Source organism: Haematobia irritans, chromosome 1, assembly GCF_050003625.1.
Source record: "Haematobia irritans isolate KBUSLIRL chromosome 1, ASM5000362v1, whole genome shotgun sequence".
NCBI lineage: Eukaryota > Metazoa > Arthropoda > Insecta > Diptera > Muscidae > Haematobia > Haematobia irritans.
This window is the reverse complement of record NC_134397.1, coordinates 155,019,670-155,043,701: the sequence shown is the minus strand read 5'-3', so window position 1 is coordinate 155,043,701 and position 24,032 is coordinate 155,019,670. Positions and strand designations below refer to the sequence as shown.

Sequence of the window (24,032 nt, the reverse complement as noted above, 5' to 3'; positions counted from 1 at the left end):
TTCGACCAAATTTCCTATAGAAACAAAATTTTGACAAAATTTTCTATAGAAACAAAGTTTTGACAAAATTTTCTATAGAAATAAAATTTTGACAAAATTTTCTATAGAAATAAACTCTTGACAAAATTTTCTATAGAAATAAAATTTTGACAAAATTTTTTATAGAAAAAAAATTTTGACAATCTTTTATAGAAATAAAATTTTGACAAAATTTTTTATAGAAAAAAAATTTGACAAACTTTTGTATAGTAATAAAATTTCGACCAAATTTCCTATAGAAATAAAATTTTGACAAAATTTTCTATAGAAACAAAATTTTGACAAAATTTTCTATAGAAACAAAATTTTCTATAGAAATAAAATTTTGACAAAATTTTCTATACTAACAAAATTTTCTAAAGAAATAAAATTTTGACAAAATTTTCTATAGAAATAAAATTTTGACTAAATTTTCTATAGAAACCAAATTTTCTATAGAAATAAAATTTTGACAAAATTTTCTATACTAACAAAATTTTCTAAAGAAATAAAATTTTAACAAAATTTTCTATAGAAATAAAATTTTGACAAACTTTTTTATAGAAAAACAATTTTGACAAACTTTTATAGAAATAAAATTTTGACAAAATTTTTTATAGAAAAAAAATTTGGACAAACTTTTGTAAAGTAATAAAATTTCGACCAAATTTCCTATAGAAACAAAATTTTGACAAAATTTTCTATAGAAACAAAATTTTGACAACATTTTCTATAGAAATAAAATTTTGACAAAATTTTCTATAGAAATAAAATTTTGACAAAATTTTCTATAGATATAAAATTTTGACAAAATTTTCTATAGAAATAAAATTTTGACAAAATTTTCTATAGAAATAAAATTTTGACAAAATTTTCTATAGATATAAAATGTTGACAAAATTTTCTATAGAAATAAAATTTTGACAAAATTTTCTATAGAAATAAAATTTTGACAAACTCTTATAGAAATAAAATTTTGACAAAATTTTTTATAGAAAAAAAATTTTGACAAACTTTTGTATAGTAATAAAATTTCGACCAAATTTCCTATAGAAACAAAATTTTGACAAAATTTTCTATAGAAACAAAGTTTTGACAAAATTTTCTATAGAAATAAAATTTTGACAAAATTTTCTATAGAAATAAACTCTTGACAAAATTTTCTATAGAAATAAAATTTTGACAAAATTTTTTATAGAAAAAAAATTTTGACAATCTTTTATAGAAATAAAATTTTGACAAAATTTTTTATAGAAAAAAAATTTGACAAACTTTTGTATAGTAATAAAATTTCGACCAAATTTCCTATAGAAATAAAATTTTGACAAAATTTTCTATAGAAACAAAATTTTGACAAAATTTTCTATAGAAACAAAATTTTCTATAGAAATAAAATTTTGACAAAATTTTCTATACTAACAAAATTTTCTAAAGAAATAAAATTTTGACAAAATTTTCTATAGAAATAAAATTTTGACTAAATTTTCTATAGAAATAAAATTTTGACAAAATTTTCTATAGAAATAAAATTTTGACAACATTTTCTATAGAAATAAAATTTTGACAAAATTTTCTATAGAAATAAAATTTTGACAAAATTTTCTATAGATATAAAATTTTGACAAAATTTTCTATAGAAATAAAATTTTGACAAAAATTTTTATAGAAATAAAAATTTTGACAAATTTTTGTATAATAATAAAATTTTTACCAAATTTCCTATAGAAACAAAATTTTGACAAAATTTTCTATAGAAATAAAATTTTGACAAAGTTTTCTATAGAAATAAAATTTTGACAAAATTTTCTATAGATATAAAATTTTGACAAAATTTTCTTTAGAAATAAAATTTTGACAAAAATTTTTATAGAAAAAAAATTTTGACAAAGTTTTCTATAGAAATAAAATTTTGACCAAATTTCCTATAGAAACAAAATTTTGACAAAATTTTCTATCCTCATAAAATTTTGACAAAATTTTCTATAGAAATAAAATTTTGACAAAATTTTCTATAGAAATAAAATTTTGACAAAATTTTCTATACTAATAATATAGAAATAAAATTTTGACAAAATTTTCTAAAGAAATAAAATTTTATCTAATTTTACAAATATTAATCGAGCTTTATGGACAAATTTAGATTAAGGAACTTGATTAATAGAGTCATTGAAAAGAAAACGCCAGATACAAATCTATACACGCCTAGACTGTACATGTTTCGGTTCGGGCGAATAAACCTTTCCACAGCCTTTAGTATAGATCTGGCTGGGATAGATAACTCAATTTTGGGCCCTTTATGCTAACTCATTATGGAGAAAACATCTAGGAATTTTCCTCTTACAAATTGAATCATCTTTACTCCCACTGTACATCATCTTTTCATATCACTACAAGTCCCTTAATCTTATTTTAATTTCGGTTTGTTACTGCAGTAATGCAACAACACGAAATTGATTTTTAGAAGCTATTTGTTTGAATTCACCTAAGTGGTGAACAATCGATGCTTTTTGTTTCTACAGTCAACAACAACATGTGACAACTTACAGAAACTGGTTTCAAGGAGACAACAACAATTCTAACGCGTACATTAATAGTGTTTTCCTAGTTTTACGACGGGCTCTTCGTTGCTTATTATTTTTCATGTTAGCCTGATACCGAAACAGGCAATCAACGTCCAAATGCATTATATCTAATTTTACAATTATTAAAATTTTTACAACTTTTTTCTGTAGTAATAAAATTTTGACAAAATTTTGTATAGTATGAAAATGTCTTCCAAATTTCCTATAGAAATAAAATTTTGACAAAATTTTCTATAGAAATAAAATTTTGAAAAATTTTTCTAAAGAAATAAAATTATGACAACTTTTTTCTATAGAAATAAAATTTTTGACAAAATTTTCTAAAGAAATTAAATTATGACAACTTTTTTCAATAGAAATAAAATTTTGACCAAATTTTCTAAATTTTCTATTTCTAAACAAATAAAATTTTGACAACTTTATTCTATAAAAATGAAATTTTGACAAAATTTTGTATAGTAATACACAGAAAAAAATATCACCAAAATATTTCCAATTAAAAAGTTAATTGAATTTGAAATTTTTTTCAATTAATAAATTAATTGGTACAATTAAGTTTTTAATCAAGATAGAAACATTAAGTTAATTAAGTCAATGATTGAAAATTTTAAAATTTTTAATTAAAAAGTTAATTGATACAATTAACTTTTAATCAAATTCGGAAGACTAAGTCAGTTTATGATGATGATGAACATTTTTTTAAATTTTTAATTATTTTTTTTTTCAAACAATCAATTGTTAATCCAAATAAAAATTCTAAGCCAATTCAGAATTTAATTGAAAATAGTTACCTTTTTTTAATTAATAAATTAATTGAGTTTTGCAATCAACATCAATTAAATTTTTAATTGAATCAATTAAAAAATTAATTGAAATATGGCAATGAAATCAATTAATTTTTTAATCAAGAATTTTTTCTATGCCCAATTAAAACTGTGGTTGATACTATCATTTTCGTGATTGAAGACATTTCAATTAAAAAATTAATTGGATCAATTAATTTCGTGATTGAATCAGAAAAAATTTTTTTTGTGTGTACAATTTCTTCCAAATTACCTATAGAAATAAAGTTTTGACATAATTTTCTATACAAATAAAATTTTGACAAAATTCCCTAAAGAAAAAAATTTTGACAAAATTTTCTATAGAAATATAAATTTTTACAAAATTTTCTAAAGAAATAAAATTTTGACAAAATTTTCTATGGAACTAAAATTTTCTACAGAAATAAAATTTTGAAAAAAATTTTTATAGAAATATAAATTTTGACAAAATTTTGTACAGAAATAAAACTTTGAAAAAATTTTCAATAGAAATAAAATTTTGACAAAATTTTCAATAGAAATAAAATTTTGACAAAATTTTCAATAGACATAAAATTTTGAAAAAATTTTCTATAGAAATAAAATTTTGACAAAATTTTCTATACAAATAAAATTTTGACAAAATTTTCAATACAAATAAAATTTTGACAAAATTTTCTATACAAATAAAATTTTGACAAAATTTTCTAAAGAAATAAAATGTTGACAACTTTTTTCTATAGAAATAAAATTTTGACAACATTTTCTAAAGAAATAAAATTTTGACAACTTTCTTCTATAGAAATAGAATTTTGACAAATTTTTCTTACAAAATATTAATTTTGGCATAATTTTTTAAAGAAATAAAGTTTTGACAAAATTTTCTAAGGAAATAAAATTTTCTATAGAAATAAAATTAAATTAAAGGGTGATTTGTTAAGAGCTTGATAACTTTAAAAAAAAAAAAACGCATAAAATTTGCAAAATCTCATCGGTTCTTTATTTGAAACGTTAGATTGGTCCATGACATTTACTTTTTGAAGATAATTTCATTTAAATGTTGACCGCGGCTGCGTCTTAGGTGGTCCATTCGGAAAGTCCATTTTGGGCAACTTTTTCGAGCATTTCGGCCGGAATAGCCCGAATTTCTTCGGAAATGTTGTCTTCCAAAGCTGGAATAGTTGCTGGCTTATTTCTGTAGACTTTAGACTTGACGTAGCCCCACAAAAAATAGTCTAAAGGCGTCAAATCGCATGATCTTGGTGGCCAACTTACCGGTCCATTTCTTGAGATGAATTGTTCTCCGAAGTTTTCCCTCAAAATGGCCATAGAATCGCGAGCTGTGTGGCATGTAGCGCCATCTTGTTGAAACCACATGTCAACCAAGTTCAGTTCTTCCATTTTTGGCAACAAAAAGTTTGTTAGCATCGAACGATAGCGATCGCCATTCACCGTAACGTTGCGTCCAACAGCATCTTTGAAAAAATACGGTCCAATGATTCCACCAGCGTACAAACCACACCAAACAGTGCATTTTTCGGGATGCATGGGCAGTTCTTGAACGGCTTCTGGTTGCTCTTCACTCCAAATGCAGCAATTTTGCTTATTTACGTAGCCATTCAACCAGAAATGAGCCTCATCGCTGAACAAAATTTGTCGATAAAAAAGCGGATTTTCTGCCACTGATTTTGGTAATAAAATTCAATGATTTGCAAGCGTTGCTCGTTAGTAAGTCTATTCATGATGAAATGTCAAAGCATACTGAGCATCTTTCTCTTTGACACCATGTCTGAAATCCCACGTGATCTGTCAAATACTAATGCATGAAAATCCTAACCTCAAAAGAATCACCCTTTATTATATGGGGGCTATATACAATTATCAACACGGTTGGCACAGTTGGTCCAATTCCACTAAAAATGACAGATTTCTTACTCTTTGTTAGATTGGTAGAATTCTTGATGTTTGGTAGATATTTCTCTCCAATTAAGAAGTACTCAAATTTTCCAGAGAAAAAAAGATTTTGAGAAAAATTTCTATAGAAATAAAATTTTTGCAAAATTTTCTATAGAAATAAACTTTTGACAAAATTTTCTATAGAAATAAAATTTTGAAAAAAAAATTCTATAGAATTTTGACAACATTTTCTGTAGAAATGTAAATTTTGACAAAAGAACTAAAATTTTTTATAAAAGTAAAATTTTAACAAAATTTTTTATAGAAATAAAATTTTGACAATATTTTCTATAGAAATACAATTTTGACAAAATTTTCTATAGAAATATAAATTTTGACAAAATTTTTTTAAGAAATAACATTTTCTATAGAAATAAAATTTTGACAAATTTTTCTATAGAAATAAAATTTTCAATAGAATTAAAATTTTGACAAAATTTTCTATAGAAATAATAGTCTTCTCCTCCAATAGGCTCGGAGGTCGAACCTGGGGATCGGTTTATATGGGGCTATATATAATTATAGACCGATATGAACCAATTTTTGCATTATTGTTAGACGGCAAATACTAACATCACGTACCAAATTTTAACCAGATCTGATATAATTTGTTCTTCCAAGAGCGTCTGCAAGAGAAATCTGGGGGATCGCTTTATATGGGGGCTATACCTAAATGTTGTCCGATATGGACCATTTGCAATACCATCCGACCTACATCAATAACAACTACTTATGCCAAGTTTTAAGTTTATAGCTTGTTTCGTTCGGAAGTTAACGTGATTTCCACAGACGGACGGGCAGACATACGGACGGACATCGCTAAATATACTTTATGGGGTCTTAGACCAATATTTCGAATGATATAGGATATATATAATGTATATCCTAGGGTATAAAAATATGACTAAAACGAGATATAAACAAGTAAGGAAAGTCTAAAGTCGGGCGGGGCCGACTATATTATACCCTGCACCACTTTGTAGATCTAAATTTTCGATACCATATCACATCCGTCAAATGTGTTGGGGCTAAATATAAAGGTATGTCCCAAATACATACATTTAAATATCACTCGATTTGGACAGAATTTGATAGACTTCTACAAAATCTATAGACTCAAAATTTAAGTCGGCTAATGCACTAGGGTGGAACACAATGTTATTAAAAAAATATGGGAAACATTTAAATCTGGAGCAATTTTAAGAAAACTTCGCAAAAGTTTATTTATGATTTATCGCTCGATATATATGCATTAGAAGTTTAGGAAAATTAGAGTCATTTTTACAACTTTTCGACTAAGCAGTGGCGATTTTACAAGGAAAATGTTGGTATTTTGACCATTTTTGTCGAAATCAGAAAAACATATATATGGGAGCTATATCTAAATCTGAACCGATTTCAACCAAATTTGGCATGCATAGCTACAATGCTAATTCTACTCCCTGTGCAAAATTTCAACTAAATCGGAGTTAAAAATTGGCCTCTACGGTCATATGAGTGTAAATCGGGCGAAAGCTATATATGAGAGATATATCTAAATCTGAACCGATTTCAACCAAATTTGGCACGCATAGCTACAATGCTAATTCTACTCCCTGTGCAAAATTTCAACTAAATCGGAGCAAAAAATTGGCCTCTGTGGTTATATGAGTGTAAATCGGGCGAAAGCTATATATGGGAGCTATATCTAAATCTGAACCGATTTCAACCAAATTTAGCACGCATAGCTACAATGCTAATTATACTCCCTGTGCAGAATTTCAACTAAATCGGAGCAAAAAATTGGCCTCTGTGGTCATTTGAGTGTAAATCGGGCGAAAGCTATATATGGGAGCTATATGTAAATCTGAACCGATTTCAACCAAATTTGACACGCATAGCTACAATGCTAATTCTACTCCCTGTGCAAAATTTCAACTAAATCGGAGCAAAAAATTGGCCTCTGTGGTCATTTGAGTGTAAATCGGGCGAAAGCTATATATGGGAGCTATATCTAAATCTGAACCGATTTGGCTGATATTTTGCAAGTTTTTCGAGACTCATAAAATATTCGGATGTACGGAATTTGAGGAAGATCGGTTAATATACACGCCAATTATGACCAGATCGGTGAAAAATATATATGGCAGCTATATCTAAATCTGAACCGATTTTTTCCAAAATCAATAGGGATCGTCTTTGAGCCGAAACAGGACCATATACCAAATTTTAGGACAATCGGACTAAAACTGCGAGCTGTACTTTGCACACAAAAATACATCAACAAACAGACAGACAGCCAGACGGACATCGCTAAATCGACTCAGAATTTAATTCTAAGACGATCGGTATACTAAACGATGGGTCTCAGACTTTTCCTTCTTGGCGTTACATACAAATGCACAAACTTATTATACCCTGTACCACAGTAGTGGTGAAGGGTATAAAAATTGATTCAATAGGACTTCCTGCGTAGTTAAAATAAAGAACATTTTTGGGAGGACATTTTTGTATTTTTTGTTTTTCGTGGGGATTGGAATCATTCCCAAACAAATTGAGGAGTTTGGTCAGGTACTCAAAGTTTGGACAGGTACCCAACTCCCAGTGTTCCCAGATGTTTTGGCGTTAGCACGGCCAGCACCTTAGATTGCTTTGCGCTTTTGATCACATGGACCACAAATGCGACGATTTGCTATCCTTTTCATTCTATCAGGCCTGCCAAAAGTGACTGAAATCCCATCATCCCTTGGGGCTCGAGAGGACTGTCATCTATAATATTTGTGTGTAGTGACCAGCTTTAGTCAATACATGGATTGAACAATTTTTTCGGAATAAATTCTCAATAATTTTAAATAATACCGCATTTTAATTTGCCTTGCCAAAAGTTCAATTTTCTTTTTAACTTTTTTACAGTGTAGTGGATATTTTGCTGGACGGTATAAAAAATCTTCAAATGAATACCTTAATCTCCTCTAATTAGGGATAAAGATTTCCACAAATTTTTCCGCAAAAAAAAATGTGTAATAATTGTATGAACATTAAAAAACTTGCCAGAGATGAACATAATATTATCATCCTTTTGTCCCTAATTTTTTGTTCCTTTGGCATTCATTATAAATTCATTTTGGTGGGATATAATGGTTAACGGCAACAATAACAATCACAATTCCATAATGGACAATAATATTTATAAATTAACCTTTCAAATAAGCATTTCACAAACAGGGGGAAAAAACAAATTAAATATTTAGATTTCTATTTAATTATTAAAAGAAAAAAATCTTTTGTAACATTTTTATATAAATCTTTCCATTACAATTTTTTATTCTCTCTCTCTTTCTCTTACAGTAACCAACAGAAGGATAAGATTCAGCTCGAAAACATTCCATTACCAAAAATAAAACAAACAACGAAACTGAATGACTATTGATGGGTTTCCATGCTCCCTCCGCCAAGGAGCATAATAAAAAAAATTCGGTTAAAATATATGTAACAAAAATAACAAAATATTAACAAGGCAATTTAAAAGAACTGGCTTCTAACTAACGAAACTAAATATAGGAAATCTCCTATTAGATTGTGTAGAGAGCATAAAAAACGACACAAAACTACAACGATCCCAATGACATTGAATTAAAAAAAGAGCATCCTTTCGGACTCCCTTGGCCTACTGAGATGAAAGTCAATAGTGTTGAGTATAACAGCCCCATAATAACAAGAGGAAATAGCCGGAAACTAAAATAAACTGAAATTTCCAAGCAATCAACACCATTGAAACCTCTATTGGTTGACCAAAAGACAAAGTTATTGCTCAAAACCACCGGCTAAGGACCACAAAGTCATCTCGAGTTGAGGCCAATACGTTGCTGCTTCAGCTTCAGCAAAAATATACAACTAAAGTTTACCAAAAGTATCTGTCCATCCATCCATCTACAATCCATCCAAGAGACCATTCGGTCAACTAGCATTCATTTTGCCATTCATTCATTCAACCACGTTCATAGCTGGCCGGGGTTTGGGTCATCATACATTTTTGCCACAATTTTTCCACATTGAACTCCAAGGACCTTTGGACAACAGAGCAAAATCATTTACTCACTAACTTGGAGAGCAGAAGAGTGAGAGACAATCTTCACTAACCAGCAGGCATATACTAATAGCTGTAATTTGAACTATAAAACTGGAAAATTGAATAAAAATCGTTGTAATCCTCATCGTCTCCCCTTGATATTGAAAGAGAGAGAGAGAGAGAGAGAGAGAGTTTTCTCTCAGTGACTTTCATTGTATGAGAATTTCTTAGTCCTTAGACAAAAACACAACATCAACCTAACCTAACACCACCACAGAGACAATGTCAACTGAATCCTCTTGAGTCTAGTGCTGGTTGATAATGCACTTTCCAAAGACATTGAAACAATGCTGCTGATGAAGATGAAATTCTTACTAAAAACTTTCTAAATAGACCATCTCTCGGTGATCCATATCGCCCGCTTTATCATATCCTTCCATAAAGGATTCCCTTTGGTGCTTTCAAAACCAACCAAAAACTTGAATTTTACTACGACTTTTCTTCGCTCTTCCGCCATTCCAGTCTGCTTTGGGGCATAGTCAATTACCACCATTCAGCTCTACATTGACATTGACACACAGTGCTAGAGAGAAACCACACAAAAAATATGGATAATGTTGTCGCCACCCATCCCACATGTACAACGCATGCTTCGCCATCAGCCACGGCAGTTGCTCCTGGATCTGCAAGTACCAGCGGCGGTATTTCACCACCTCCACCACCACTTCCAGCTGCCAAGAAGAGTTCAACCACTTTGTCAGTTGATAGGGCTGCATTCTTATTGCTGCGTGTCAAAAAGGCATTCAAGAGGAAACGCCAGCATCGCAAAGAAAAACAGTGAGTATGACAATGTTTTTTCCATACAGGACAAAGGATAATGATAGAAATATTGTCTATGGATAATGCCGGGAGGATGTTGAGTGTACCCCCACTATTCCTTCTACCGCCCACATTATTTGATGTAGATTATTTCAGTTTCTTGTTTGTCTATTTCACTTTGACATGGAATAATTAAGGTAGCATCTGAATTTGCATAATCTCATTCCACGAGGTTTGTTTGCTTGCTTTCGCTTTCGTGGCAAAAAAAAAAAACAAAAAAAAAAAACAAAAATTTCCTATAATGTCATGAAAGGGAACAAAATTTTCATGACAAAAACAGAATTTTAAATGAATCAAAGAAAATATTTAAAACAAAATTTTAGGCATTTTTCTTCACATATAGCATTTAGCATTTAAAACCTTCATGATACATATTTTTTAATTCAATTTCCATATACATATATATCTGGACCAAATTTAACAACACTTTAAATAGGCTAATTTAAAAAAAAATACTTCTACAGAAAATTTTCTCAGAATTTTATTTTTATAGCAAATTTTCTCAAAAAATTATTTCTATGGAAAATTTTCTCAAAAATCTATTTCTATAGAAAATTTTGTGAAAATTTTATTTCTATGGAAAAATTTCCCAAAATTTTATTTCTATAGAAAATTTTCCCAAAATTTTATATATCTGGACCAAATTTAGCAACACTTTTTACACTTTAAATAGGCTAATTTAAAAAAAAAATACTTCTACAGAAAATTTTCTCAGAATTTTATTTTTATAGAAAATTTTCTCAAAAATGTATTTCTATGGAAAAATTTCTCAAAAATCTATTTCTATAGAAAATTTTGTGAAAATTTTATTTCTATGGAAAATTTTCCCAAAATTTTATTTCTATAGAAAATTTTCCCAAAATTTTATTTCCATAGAAAATTTTCTCAAACCTTATTTCTATAGAAAATTTTGTTACAATTTTATTTCTATAAAAAATTTTGTCAACATTTTATTTCCATAGCAAATGTTGTCAAAATTTTATTGCTATAAAAGATTTTGTCCAAATTTTATTTCTATAAAACATTTTGTCAAAATTTTATATCTATAAAAAATTTTGTCAACATTTTATTTCCATAGCAAATGTTGTCAAAATTGTATTTCTATAAAAAATTTTGTCAACATTTTATTTCCATAGCAAATGTTGTCAAAATTTTATTGCTATAAAAAATTTTTTCAAAATTTTATTGCTATAAAAAATTTTGTCAAAATTTTATTTCTATAGAAAATTTTGTGCAAATTTTATTTCTATAGAAAATTTTCTCAAAATTTTATTTCTATAGATAATTTTGTCAAAATTTTATTTCTATAAAAAATTTTGTCAAAATTTTATTTCTATAAAAAATTTTGTCAAAATTTTATTGTTATAACAAATTTTGTCAACATTTTATTTCTATAGAAACATTTGTCAAAATTTTATTTATATATAAAATTTTGTAAAAATTTTATTTTTATAGAAAAGTTAGTCAAACCTGCATTTCTATTGAAAATGTAAGCAAAATTTTGTCAAAATTTTATTTCTATAAAAATTTTTGTCAAAATTTTATTGTTATAAGAAATTTTGTCAACATTTTATTTCTATAGAAAAGTTTGCCAAAACTGAATTTCCATAGAAAATTTAAGTACACCTTGAGGTATATTGTGCAAAATTTACCAAAACACCAAGAATCTGGATTGGCAAGCTTGTGGGGAACCTCTGTAGCTGTGCTCCTTCTCTGATTTCTATAAAATATTTTATCGAAATTTTTTTTTCATATTTGTTGTTTTGATCATTGCGTTGACTAAACCACAAGAGTAGCTTAACCAACCAATGTGGTTCACTTTGGGTTTGGTGAACTACAACACATTTTACACTTCGAAAATTTAAGTCAGTTAATTTTAAAAAAGTTTTACTTCTATACAAAATTTCTCAGAATTTTATTTTCTGGAAAATTTATTTCTATAGCAAATTTGGTCAAAATTTTATTCCTATAGAAAATTCTGTCAAAATTTTATTTCTATAAAAAATTTTGCAAAATTTTATTTCTATAGGAAATTTTGTCAAAATTATATTTCTATAGAAAATTTTGTCAAAATTTTATTGCTATAGAAAATTTTGTCAAAATTTTATTGCTATAAAAAATTTTGTCAAAATTTTATTTCTATAGAAAAGTTGGTCAAAATTGCATTTCCATTGAAAATTTAAGTACATCTTGAGGTATATTGTGCAACATTTACCAAAACATCAAGAATTCTACCAATGTGGTTTGGCAAGTTTGTGGAGAACCTCTGTAGCTGTGCTCCTTTTCTGATTTCTAAAAAATATTTTATCAACATTTTCTTTCTATAGAGAATTTGTTCAAAATTTTATTTCTATAAATAATTTTATCAAAATTTTATTTCTATAGAAAATTTTGTCAAAGTTTTATTTCTATAGAAACATTTGTCAACATTTTATTTCTATATAAAATTTTGTAAAAATTTTATTTTTATAGAAAAGTTAGTCAAAACTGTATTTCTATAGAAAATTTAAGTAAAATTTTGTCAAAATTTTATTTCTATAGAAATTTTTGTCAACATTTTATTTCTATAGAAAAGTTAGTCAAAACTGCATTTCTTTAGAAAATTTAAGTAAAATTTTGTAAAATTTTATTTCTATAGAAAATTTTGTCAACATTTTATTTCTATAGCACATTGTTGTCAAAATTTTATTTCGATAGAAAATTTTGTCAAAATTTTATTTTTATAGAAAAGTTGGTCAAAACTGAATTTCTATAGAAAATTTAAGTAAAATTTTGTGAATATTTTATTTCTATAGAAAATTTTGTCAAAATTTTATTTCTATATAAAATTTTGTCAAAATTTTATTTTTATAGAAAAGTTAGTCAAAACTGAATTTCTATAGAAAATTTAAGTAAAATTTGGTAAAATTTTATTTCTATAGAAAATTTTGTCAACATTTTATTTCTATTGCACATTGTTGTCAAAATTTTATTTCGATAGAAAATTTTGTCAAAATTTTATTTTTATAGAAAAGTTGGTCAAAACTGCATTTCTATAGAAAATTTAAGTAAAATTTTGTCAATATTTTATTTCTATAGTAAATTGTTGTCAACATTTTATTTCGATAGAAAATTTTGTCAAAATTTTATTTTTATTGAAAAGTTAGTCAAAACTGAATTTCTATAGAAAATTTAGTAAAATTTTGTAAAATTGTATTTCTATAGAAAATTTTATTTCTATAGAAAATTTTGTCAAAATTTTATTTCTATAGTAAATTTTGTCAAAATGTTATTTCTATAGAAAATTTTGTCAAAATTTTATTTCTATAGAAAATTCTGTCAAAATTTTATTTCTATAGAAAATTTTGTCAAAATTTTATTTCTATAGAAAATTTTGTCAAAATTTTATTTCTATAGAAAATTTTGTCAAAATCCTTTTTCTTTAGAAAATTTGGTAAAAATTGTATTTCTATAGAAAACTTGGTCAAAGTTTTATTTCTATAAACATTTTATCGAAATTTTATTTCAATAAATAATTTTATCAAAATTTTATTTCTATATAAAATTTTGTAAAATTTTATTTTTATAGAAAAGTTAGTCAATATTTTATTCCTGTAGCAAATATTGTCAAGATTTTATTTCTATAGAAAATTTTGTCAAAATTTAATTTCTATAGAAAATTTTGTCTAAATCCTATTTCTATAAAAAAATTTGTCAAAACTTTATTGCTATTGTTGTTTTTGATCTCAGCTTAAAGCCATGCATTGACTAAACTACAAGTGTAGCTTAACCAACAGAGGAAAAGTATGCTTGTCAAATTTATTTGGGCAAAGTCCTATAGACTGCAAAATGGTTGGATGTACAGCTGTTTCGGAATTACCACATTCCTCATCAGCATCCTCTACTTGCAGCAAAACTATCAACCAATTATCAGAATAAATTCGGGTAATTCACTCAACCCAAAGTGAATTACACTTGAACCTTCCGAAAAAGGGTTTGATAGTCGGCTACTAACTAAACAAATTTGCAAGCATATCTCTTTTCCTTTGTCAAACTCAAATCATCGATTTGAATATAGTTGACTGGGTTTGTTTTTGAGCGTGCTTCCTCTATCTTCATTCGTTTTGTTTGTTATTGTTGGCTTCTCTTCAATCGTACTTTTCCTCTGTTGGTTAAGCTACACTTGTAGTTTAGTCAATGCATCAAACACAACAATAACGATTGAAGAGAAGCCAACAATAACAAACAAAACGAAAAAAAACTTTATTGCTATAAAAAATATTGTCAAAATTTTATTTCTATAGAAAAGTTGGTCAAAACTGCATTTCCATAAAAAACTTTAAGTACATCTTGAGGTATATTGTACAACATTTACCAAAACATCAAGAATTCTACCAATGTGGCTTGATAAGTTTGTGGAGAACCTCTGTAGCTGTGCTCCTTTTCTGATTTCTATAAAATATTTTGTCGAAATTTTATTTGTATAGAAAATTTGGTCAACATTTTATTTAATTTTATAAAAATTTTATTTTTATAGAAAATTTTGTCAAAATTTAATTTTTATAGAAAAATTTGTAAAAATTTTATTTCTATAGAGAATTTTGTGAAACTTTTATTTCTACAGAAAATTTTGTCAACATTTAATAAAAATTTTATTTCTATAGAAAAGTTTGTTAAAACTGCATTTCTATAGAAAATTTAAGTAAAATTTTGTAAAATTTTATTTCTATAGAAAATTTTGTCAATATTTTGTTTCTATAGAAAATTTTGTCAAAATTTTATTTCTATAGAAAATTTTGTCAAAATTTTATTTCTATAGAAAATTTTGTCAAAATTTTATTTCTATAGAAAATTTTGCCAATATTTTATTTCTATAGAAAATTTTGTCAATATTTTATTTCTATAGAAAATGTTGTCAAAATTTTATTTGTATAGAATATTTTGTCAAAATTTTATTTCTATAGAAAATTTTTTTAAGATTTTATTTCTATAGAAAATTTGGTCAAATTTTATTTCAATTTGGTCAAAGTGTTATTTCTATAGAAAAATTTGTCAAAATTTTATTTCTATAGAAAATTTTGTCAAATTTGTATTTCTATAGAAAATTTAAGTAAAATTTTGTAAAATTTTATTTCTTTAGAAAATTTTGTCAATATTTTATTTCTATAGAAAATTTTGTCAGTATTTATTTCTATAGAAAATTTTGTCAAAATTTTATTTCTATAGAATATTTTGTCAAAATTTTATTTCTATAGACAATTTTCTCTAAATTTTATTTCTATAGAAAATTTTGCAAAATTTTATATCTATAGAAAATTTTGTCAACATTTTATTTCTATAGAAAATTTTGTCAAAATTTTATTTCTATAGAAAATTTTGTCAAAATTTTATTTCTATAGAAACTTGTTGTCAAAATTTTATTTCTATAGAAACTAGTTGTCGAAATTTTATTCCTATAGAAAATTTTGTCAAAATTTTATTTCTATAGAAAATTTTGTACAAATTTTATTTCTATAAAAATTTTGTCAAAAATTTATTTCTATAGACAATTTTCTCAAAATTCTATTTGTATATAAAATTTTGTAAAAATTTTATTTTTATAGAAAAGTTAGTCAAAACTAAATTTCTATAGAAAATTTAAGTAAAATTTTGTCAAAATTTTATTTCTATAGAAAATTTTGTCAAAAATGTTATTTCTATAGAAAAGTTTGTCAAAACTGAATTTCTGTAGAAAATTTAGGTACATCTTGGTGTGAGAGGTATATTATGCAAAATTTACCAAAACATCAAGAATTCTACCAATCTTGCTTGGCATGTTTGTGGAGAACCTCGATAGCTGTGCTCCTTTTCTGATATCCGTAATAGGTCGCATACACTTACAGCTGTTTTAGTTGACCAATATGCCTAAAGACAATAGATGCAATATAATCAAGAGCTATTTTAGGGCTACAAATATGTGTGCCGAATACGGTGTGTATCGGTCCATGTTTTGTTATATCCCCCATATACACCGATCTTCCGATTTTACTTCTTGGGCTCGTAGTTTCTATCCAATTTGCCTGGAATTGGAAATCTAGAGCTTTTTTAGGACCACAAATAGGCATGTCGAAAATGGTGCCTATCTGTCGATGTTTTGGTATAACCCCCCATATATAGACCGATCTCCCTATTTTATTTATTGGGCGTCTAGAAACTGTCCGATTTGTTTGAAATCTAAAGATATGTTAGAACCACAAACAGGTGCGCCTTATATGGTGTGTATCGGTCTATGATTTGCTATAGCCTCCATATAGGCTGATCTCCCGATTTTAATTCTTCTTGAAACCGTAGTTTTTATCCACTTTGCTTGAAATATTAAATCTAGAGGTTTTTAGGACCGTAAATAGGTGTTCTGAAAATATTGTGTATCGGTACAGAGTTTGATATGTGACCTCTTATAAACCAGCCCTCCGATTTGGGATTTAAATTTCGTAGGGGTTTCAGAACCACAATTAGGTGTGTTGAATTTCCCAGCAAAAAAATTTGGAAGTTCTTCCAAAAGCACAACTTTAAAAGCACTTCCAGAAGATGCACTCCCAATGATGTTCTTTATTTTAACATCCCAGGAAGTTATTTTAATTAAATTTTTTATAACTTGGTTTTTTCCTATTTTTATACCCACCACCATAGAATGGTGACGGGGGTATAATAAGTTTGTCATTCCGTTTGTAACACATCGAAATATCGATTTCCGACTATATAAAGTATATATATTCTTGATCAGGGAGAAATTCTAAGACGATATAACGATGTCCGTCTGTCCGTCTGTCTGTCTGTTGTAATCACGCTACAGTCTTCAATAATGAAGCAATCGTGCTGAAATTTTGCACAAACTCGTCTTTTGTCTGCAGACAGGTCAAGTTCGAAGATGGGCTATATCGGTCCAGGTTTTGGTATAGTCCCCATATAAACCGACCTCCCGATTTGGGGTCATGGGCTTATAGAAATCGTAGTTTTTATCAAATTTGCCTGAAATTTGAAATCTAGAGGTATTTTACGACCATAAAGAGGTGTGCCAAAAATGTTGAGTATCGGTCCATGTTTTGGTATAGCCCCCATATATACCGATCTCCCGATTTTATTTCTTGGGCTTATAGAAACCGCGGTTTTTATTCAATTTACCTGAAATTGGAAATCTAGAGGTATTGTAGGACCACAAATACGTGTGCCAAAATTGTGAGTATTGGTCCATGTTTTGGTATGGTCCCCATATAAAACGACCTCCCGAATTGGGGACTTGGGCATATAGAAATCGTAGTTTTTATCCAATTTGCCTGAAATTAAAAATCTAGAGGTATTGTAGGACCACAAATACGTGTGCCAAAAATTGTGAGTATCGGTCCATATTTTGGTATATCCCCCATATAGATCGATCTCCCGATTTTACTTCTTGGGCTTATAGAAACCGCAGTTTTTATTCAATTTACCTGAAATTGGAAATCTAGAGGTATTGTAGGACCACAAATACGTGTGCCAAAAATTGTGAGTATCGGTTCATGTTTTGGTATTGTCCCCATATAAGACGACCTCCCGATTTGGGGTCTTGGGCTTATAGAAACCGTAGTTTTTATCCAATTTGTCTAAAATTGGAAATCTAGAGGTATTTTAGGACCATAAAGAGGTGTGCCGAAAATGGTGAGTATCGGTCCATATTTTGGTATAGCCCCATATAGACCGATTTCCCGATTTTACTTCTGGGGCTTCTAGAATCCGAAGTTTTTATCCTATTTGCCTGAAATTGTAAATATTCTGGTATTTTAGGCTCACAAAAACGTGTATCGGATTAAGTTTTTATCGGTCCATTTGGTAATGCCTCCATATAGACCGACTTCACTTCTTGAGGGTGTAGAAGGCGCACTGATCCAGATTTTACTTCTACAGATTTAAGATTTCAAATCAAGACGTTATTTTATAATTTTCTTGCACACTTACAAGAGATGTTAATGATTCCAAAAATGGTTCTTATAAATCCAGAATCTGATATAGTCCTCATAGGTGAAATCTTTAAATTTATCTTCGGGAAGTGTCCTCAAGTCCTCAAGCCCTTCTGAAATTTCAAAGGAAACCCTAATATTTGGTTCATGGTGGTGGGTATTTAAGATTCGGCCCAGCCGAACTTAGTTCTGTGTATACTTGTTAATGGGTAATTTAAACTTTTTTGTTTCAAATACGTTAAAAACAGAGTAAGAATTCATAAAATGGTACAAATCATTTAAATTTTGTCGAAAACAAGTAAGCAAAGTCTAAAGTCGGACGGGGCCGACTATATTATACCCTGCACCACTTTGTAGATCTAAATTTTCGATACCATATCACATCCTATATATAAAGGTTTGTCCCAAATACATACATTTAAATATCACTCGATTTGGACAGAATTTGATAGACTTTTACAAAACCTATAGACTCAAAAATTAAGTTGGCTAATGCACTAGGGTGGAACACAATTTTAGTAAAAAAATATGGGAAACATTTAAATCTGAAGCAATTTTAAGGAAACTTCGCAAAAGTTTATTTATGATTTATCGCTCGATATATATGTATTAGTAGTTTAGGAAAATTAGAGTCATTTTTACAACTTTTCGACTAAGCAGTGGCGATTTGACAAGGAAAATGTTGGTATTTTGACCATTTTTGTCGAAATCAGAAAAACATATATATGGGAGCTATATCTAAATCTGAACCGATTTCAATCAAATTTGGCACACATGACTATATTACTATTTGTACTCCTAGTGCAAAATTTCAACCAAATTGGGCCAAAACTCTGGCTTCTTGGGCCATATAAGTCCATATCGGGCGAAAAATATATATGGAAGCTATATCTAAATCTGAACCGATTTCAATCAAATTTGGCACGCATAGCTACAATGCTAAATCTACTCCCTGTGCAAAATTTCAACCAAATTGGGCCAAAGCTCTGGTTTTTAGGACCATATTAGTCCATATCGGGCGAAAGATATATATGGGAGCTATATCTAAATCTGAACCGATTTCAATCAAATTTGGCACACTTGACTATACTACTAATTGTACTCCTAGTGCAAAATTTCAACCAAATTCGGCCAAAAATCTGGCTTCTGGGGCCATATAAGTCCATATCGGTCGAAAGATATATATGGGAGCTATATCTAAATCTGAACCGATTTGGCTGATATTTTGCAAGATTTTCGAGATTCATAAAATATTTGAATGTACGGTATTTCAAGAAAATCGTTTGATAAACACGCTAACTATGACCACATCGGGGATAAATATATATGGCAGCTATATCTAAATCTGAACCGATTTTTTCCAAAACCAATAGCGATTGTCTCTGTCCCAAGAAACGGCCCTCTGCCAAATTTGAGGACGATCGGACTTAAATTAAACTTTGTGCACAAAATTACATATACAGACAGACGGACGGACGGACAGACGGACATCGCTAAATCGACTCAGAATTTAATTCTAAGCCGATCGGTATACTAAAAGATGAGTCTATGACCACTATTTCTTGGCGTTACATACAAATGCACAAACTTATTATACCCTGTACCACAATAGTGGTGAAGGATATAAAAATGCTAAATCCAATCTGAAAAAATTGTGAATTTTAGAAAATATTTCAGGTCAAACATTTCCGACAAGCGTTAGAATCCATTAAAAATTATAAAAAATTATAAAAATTATTTATTTGACAAAATATCACAGATTTTTTTAATTTACATCCAAAACATTGAATTCGGATCAGACCTAAAGAAGTGATGCAAATTCAGTGCAACGGCTGTTGAAATGGAGGACTTCCGTCCTATGACAAACCCGTGTTAAATTCATCGCTTCTGCGTCAATTTTGCACCACTTCCGGATCCAAAAAGAACATTTTCATTACTTTTTTGGCGATGCTTTTTTTTACTGGGTTTGTGTATCAGTGCATGTTTTTGGCATAGCTCCCATATAGACTGCTTTCCCGATTTAACTCCTTGGGCTTATATAAACCGTAGTGTTTATTTGATTTGTCAGAATTTTAACGGATTTAGTTTTTATCGGTCCAGTTGGTAAGGCCTCCATATAGACCGATTTCATTTCTTGTGGGTATAGAAGGAGCACTGATCATGAAAATAGCTTGAAACTGAAAGTAAAATTTCCAGATTTTACTTCTTCTAATCATTTGAATAATGGGCGTAAAAATCTATATATTTTAGATTTCAAATCAAGGCGTTATTTAATAATTTCTAAATATTATCATTCTATATATTATCAAGTAACCCGCTACGACGAAGAGTTTTCCATGGAAACTAGCATATTTGATTCATGGTGGTGGGTATTTAAGAATCGGCGCGGCCTAACTTATACGCAAAAAAATAATTCTTTCCTCCCAAACGAAATTTTAGACAAACAAAGTTCGTTTCTCATTTGCTTTTCGCTGTAAGGAAGTGTATTTGGAAGAAAAGTGTATACTTTTTGTGATAAACGTTTATTCTTTTCCAGGATGTAAAAACAATTTCATAAAGGCAAACTCAAAAAAAAAAACATTGTTTTCTTGCTAATTGCATTTTCCCTCACATCTTTGTCACATCCACGAGGTTTTTTAGTTCTTAACACCTTTTCCTGTACTACCAACAATGTAGAAGAAATTATACGATTTTATAAATTTTTAAAATTTTTTTACCTTTCGCCTGGACGGAGAATCGAACCGCGGACCATGCACTTTGTAAGCCAACACACTAACCACTGAGCTATGTACCTGTTATGGTCATCAATAGATAAATATCAATATAAGTTATATTTATATAGCATAGCTTGCGGCGCCCACGAACCGAATAAACAAAGTTTATTTAACAGAAACAAACATTTAGTTTGGCACCGTGGAGCAGTGGTTGCTACGTCCGACTTGCATGCCAAGGGTCGTGGGTTCGATCCCTGCTTCGACCAAAGTTTTTTTATTGTTTTTTTCACATATATTCCAGATTTGTTCGGAAGCTTCCGAAAAAATGTTCAACATTACATTGTAGTATATTAAATTTTGAACTGTAAAATGTGTCTTATTAAAGACCTAAAGTCAGAAAAGAACAGTGTTTGATATAAACAAAATGGACTGTGTTGTTGTTTCAAAAATAACTTTTTTTAATGAAAAAATAAAAATTTTGTAACAAACGAATTGTTTTGGTGATAAAAGTTTAACATTTTCGAAGCAATTCAAAAAACTCTAACAAAACAAAAACGTTTTCGGTACACGTTTTCTAAACGTTTTTTTTTTCTTTGCGTGTACTGCTGTATATACTTGTTTTCCTTCAAAATATGAATTTTTCTTAAGCAACAGGAAAGCAATAATTTTCTTCAATTTAACAAAGAGTATTAATTTATTTGAATTATGTTTGCAATTAGTGGAATATTTTAATTACATCTTTCTAAATTAAACCTACATTTCATGGTTGGTTCCCATTTTCTTGTTGGTTGAACCAATGGGATTTCCTTCCATTAATGTTCAAAGGGGGGCAATTTAATCAAAAGATTAAAACACTTTTGAATGTTAAACCTTTAATTGAAATTGTTGTCACGTAAAATTTATACGAATGTATTCAATTATAATAAATTGCTGCCAATGTCTATTAAATATAACAACCTCAACTCTATGCATATACACAAATGAAATAAAATTACTGTCAATAATACAAAGATTGATTGTGAGTATTAATACAAAATTGCAAGGACAAATTGTGTGTGTGTGTGTGATATTGAAATTGATGCAGGAAACGTGCAGACATTAATACCCATACGTATTCAGAACAATTTACTGACAGCTTATCGAAGAAATTTCTATGGTCGAAGTAGGTTATATATTCTGGGTTGTGGTGAAATTCTGAGTCGATCTGGGCATGTCCGTCCGTCTGTTGAAATCACGCTAACTTCTGAACGAAACAAGCTATCAACTTGAAACTTGGCACAAGTAGTTGTTATTGATGTAGGTTAGGTTAGGTTAGGTGGCAGTCCGGGCTCAGGCTCACTTAGACTATTCAGTCCATTGTGATAGCACATTATCACTGAATGCTGCCCTATTCGATGTTAAGCTCAATGACAAGGGACCTCCTTTTTATAGCCGAGTCCGAACGGCGTTCCACATTGCAGTGAAACCACTTAGAAACCCTCAGAAATGTCACCAGCATTACTGAGGTGGGATAATCCACCGCTGAAAAACTTTCTGGTGTTCGGTCGAAGCAGGAATCAAACCCACGACCTGGTGTATGCTAGGCGGGCATGCCATAATTCTATATAGCCCCCATATAAACCGATCCCCAGATTTGGATTGCGGATCCATATCCGTCAACTTTTACGTTTAGCCCCCATATAAACCGATCTCCAGATTTGACTTGCGGAGCCTTTAAGAGAAGCATATTTCATCCGATCCGGCTGAAATTTTGTATATGGTCTCAAACAACATTGCAAAAATTCATCCACATCGGCCCAGAATTATATGTAGCCCCCATATAAACCGATCCCCAGATTTGGCTTGCGGATCCACTAAGAGAGGCATATTTCATCTGATTCGGCTGAAATTTGGTACATGGTGTTAGTATACAGTCTCCAACAACCATCCAAAATTGATCCATATCGGTATATAATTATATATAGCCCCCACATACACCGATCCCCAGATTTGGCTGGCGGAGCCTCTAAGAGAAGCAATTTTCATCCGAGCCGCTGGAAATTTGGTACGTGGTGTTTTAGTACATGGGCTTTAACAAGCATGCCAAAATTGGTCCATATCGGCCAATAATCATATATAGCCCCCATATAAACCGATTCGCAGATTTGGTTTTGAAGCCTATTGGAGGAGAAAAGGAGAAAATTTCATCAGATTCAGTTGAAATTTTGTGTTTTGTGTATCCACTCAGAAAAAAGTGCCTTCGAAACTAAAGGAAAAAATTTTCATCAATATAGTTTATCCATTTTATTTCCATTAAGGTAAATTTTTGTGAAAACTAATAAAATTTACTCGTTTCAGTAAAAAAATCCTAAACTGTAAGCAGTTAGGAATAGTTCATTAACTAGAATAAGGCATGGAATTTTACTCATACTATTTTCTTCGCTGGGTATAAGAATTTACTACTGAAAAAGAAAATTTTATTCACCGATAACAAAGCATTCGTAAAAATAAACAAAAACCGAACTAAAACCAAGTTTCCTCAAAATTAGTAAAATTTCTTATAAAATGATAATTGCGACTTCCTTTATAATAGAAAGTTTTTCATACATACGAACAACACTTGGCATAGAAAAATATTTTAGTTCATTCGTACTAAGAAGTATGCAATCCTTTCAAAACTTAAGGAAACACACTTGTTAGAATATAGGAAATTTTCCTAAATTTCTATTGTCTACCTGTAATCGAGACCTGTCATCGTAATCGATATATTTGCGCGTCGGTTGTTTTTTTAGTTGGAATCGCGTTGTTTTGGTATACGGAGAGATTGTTAAAAAATAATATGGTAAAATAATATAATAAATAACAAATAAAATATATAAAATATTTGTTATTTTAAATTAGTGAGAAAAATTTTCGTTTTTTTTAAATAAATCTATCAATGTTCGTGATAGTGTATAAAGAAAGAAAACACCAGCAGAATAACAACCCTTTCATTTGTCTTCATTTTGGAATCTTCAATTATCAGGTAATATTCAGTGACGCTAACCTTTTGCAACAAAAATGTTTTATGATTTTTTATATTTGTAGGTATTAAAATTGTA

At 28.9% G+C, this 24,032-nt stretch overlaps 1 protein-coding gene across 1 annotated transcript in view; it reads left to right on the top strand.

The window, feature by feature from the left end:
• The first annotated feature begins 8,699 nt into the window (after positions 1-8,699).
• Positions 8,700-24,032, top strand: part of LOC142232670 (uncharacterized) — a 29,867-nt gene continuing 14,534 nt past the window's right edge. The window contains exon 1 of the mRNA XM_075303318.1: positions 8,700-10,244. Within this exon, the coding sequence (XP_075159433.1) occupies positions 10,015-10,244 (230 nt within the window). The 5' untranslated portion in view covers positions 8,700-10,014. The remainder of the gene's footprint in view (positions 10,245-24,032) is intronic.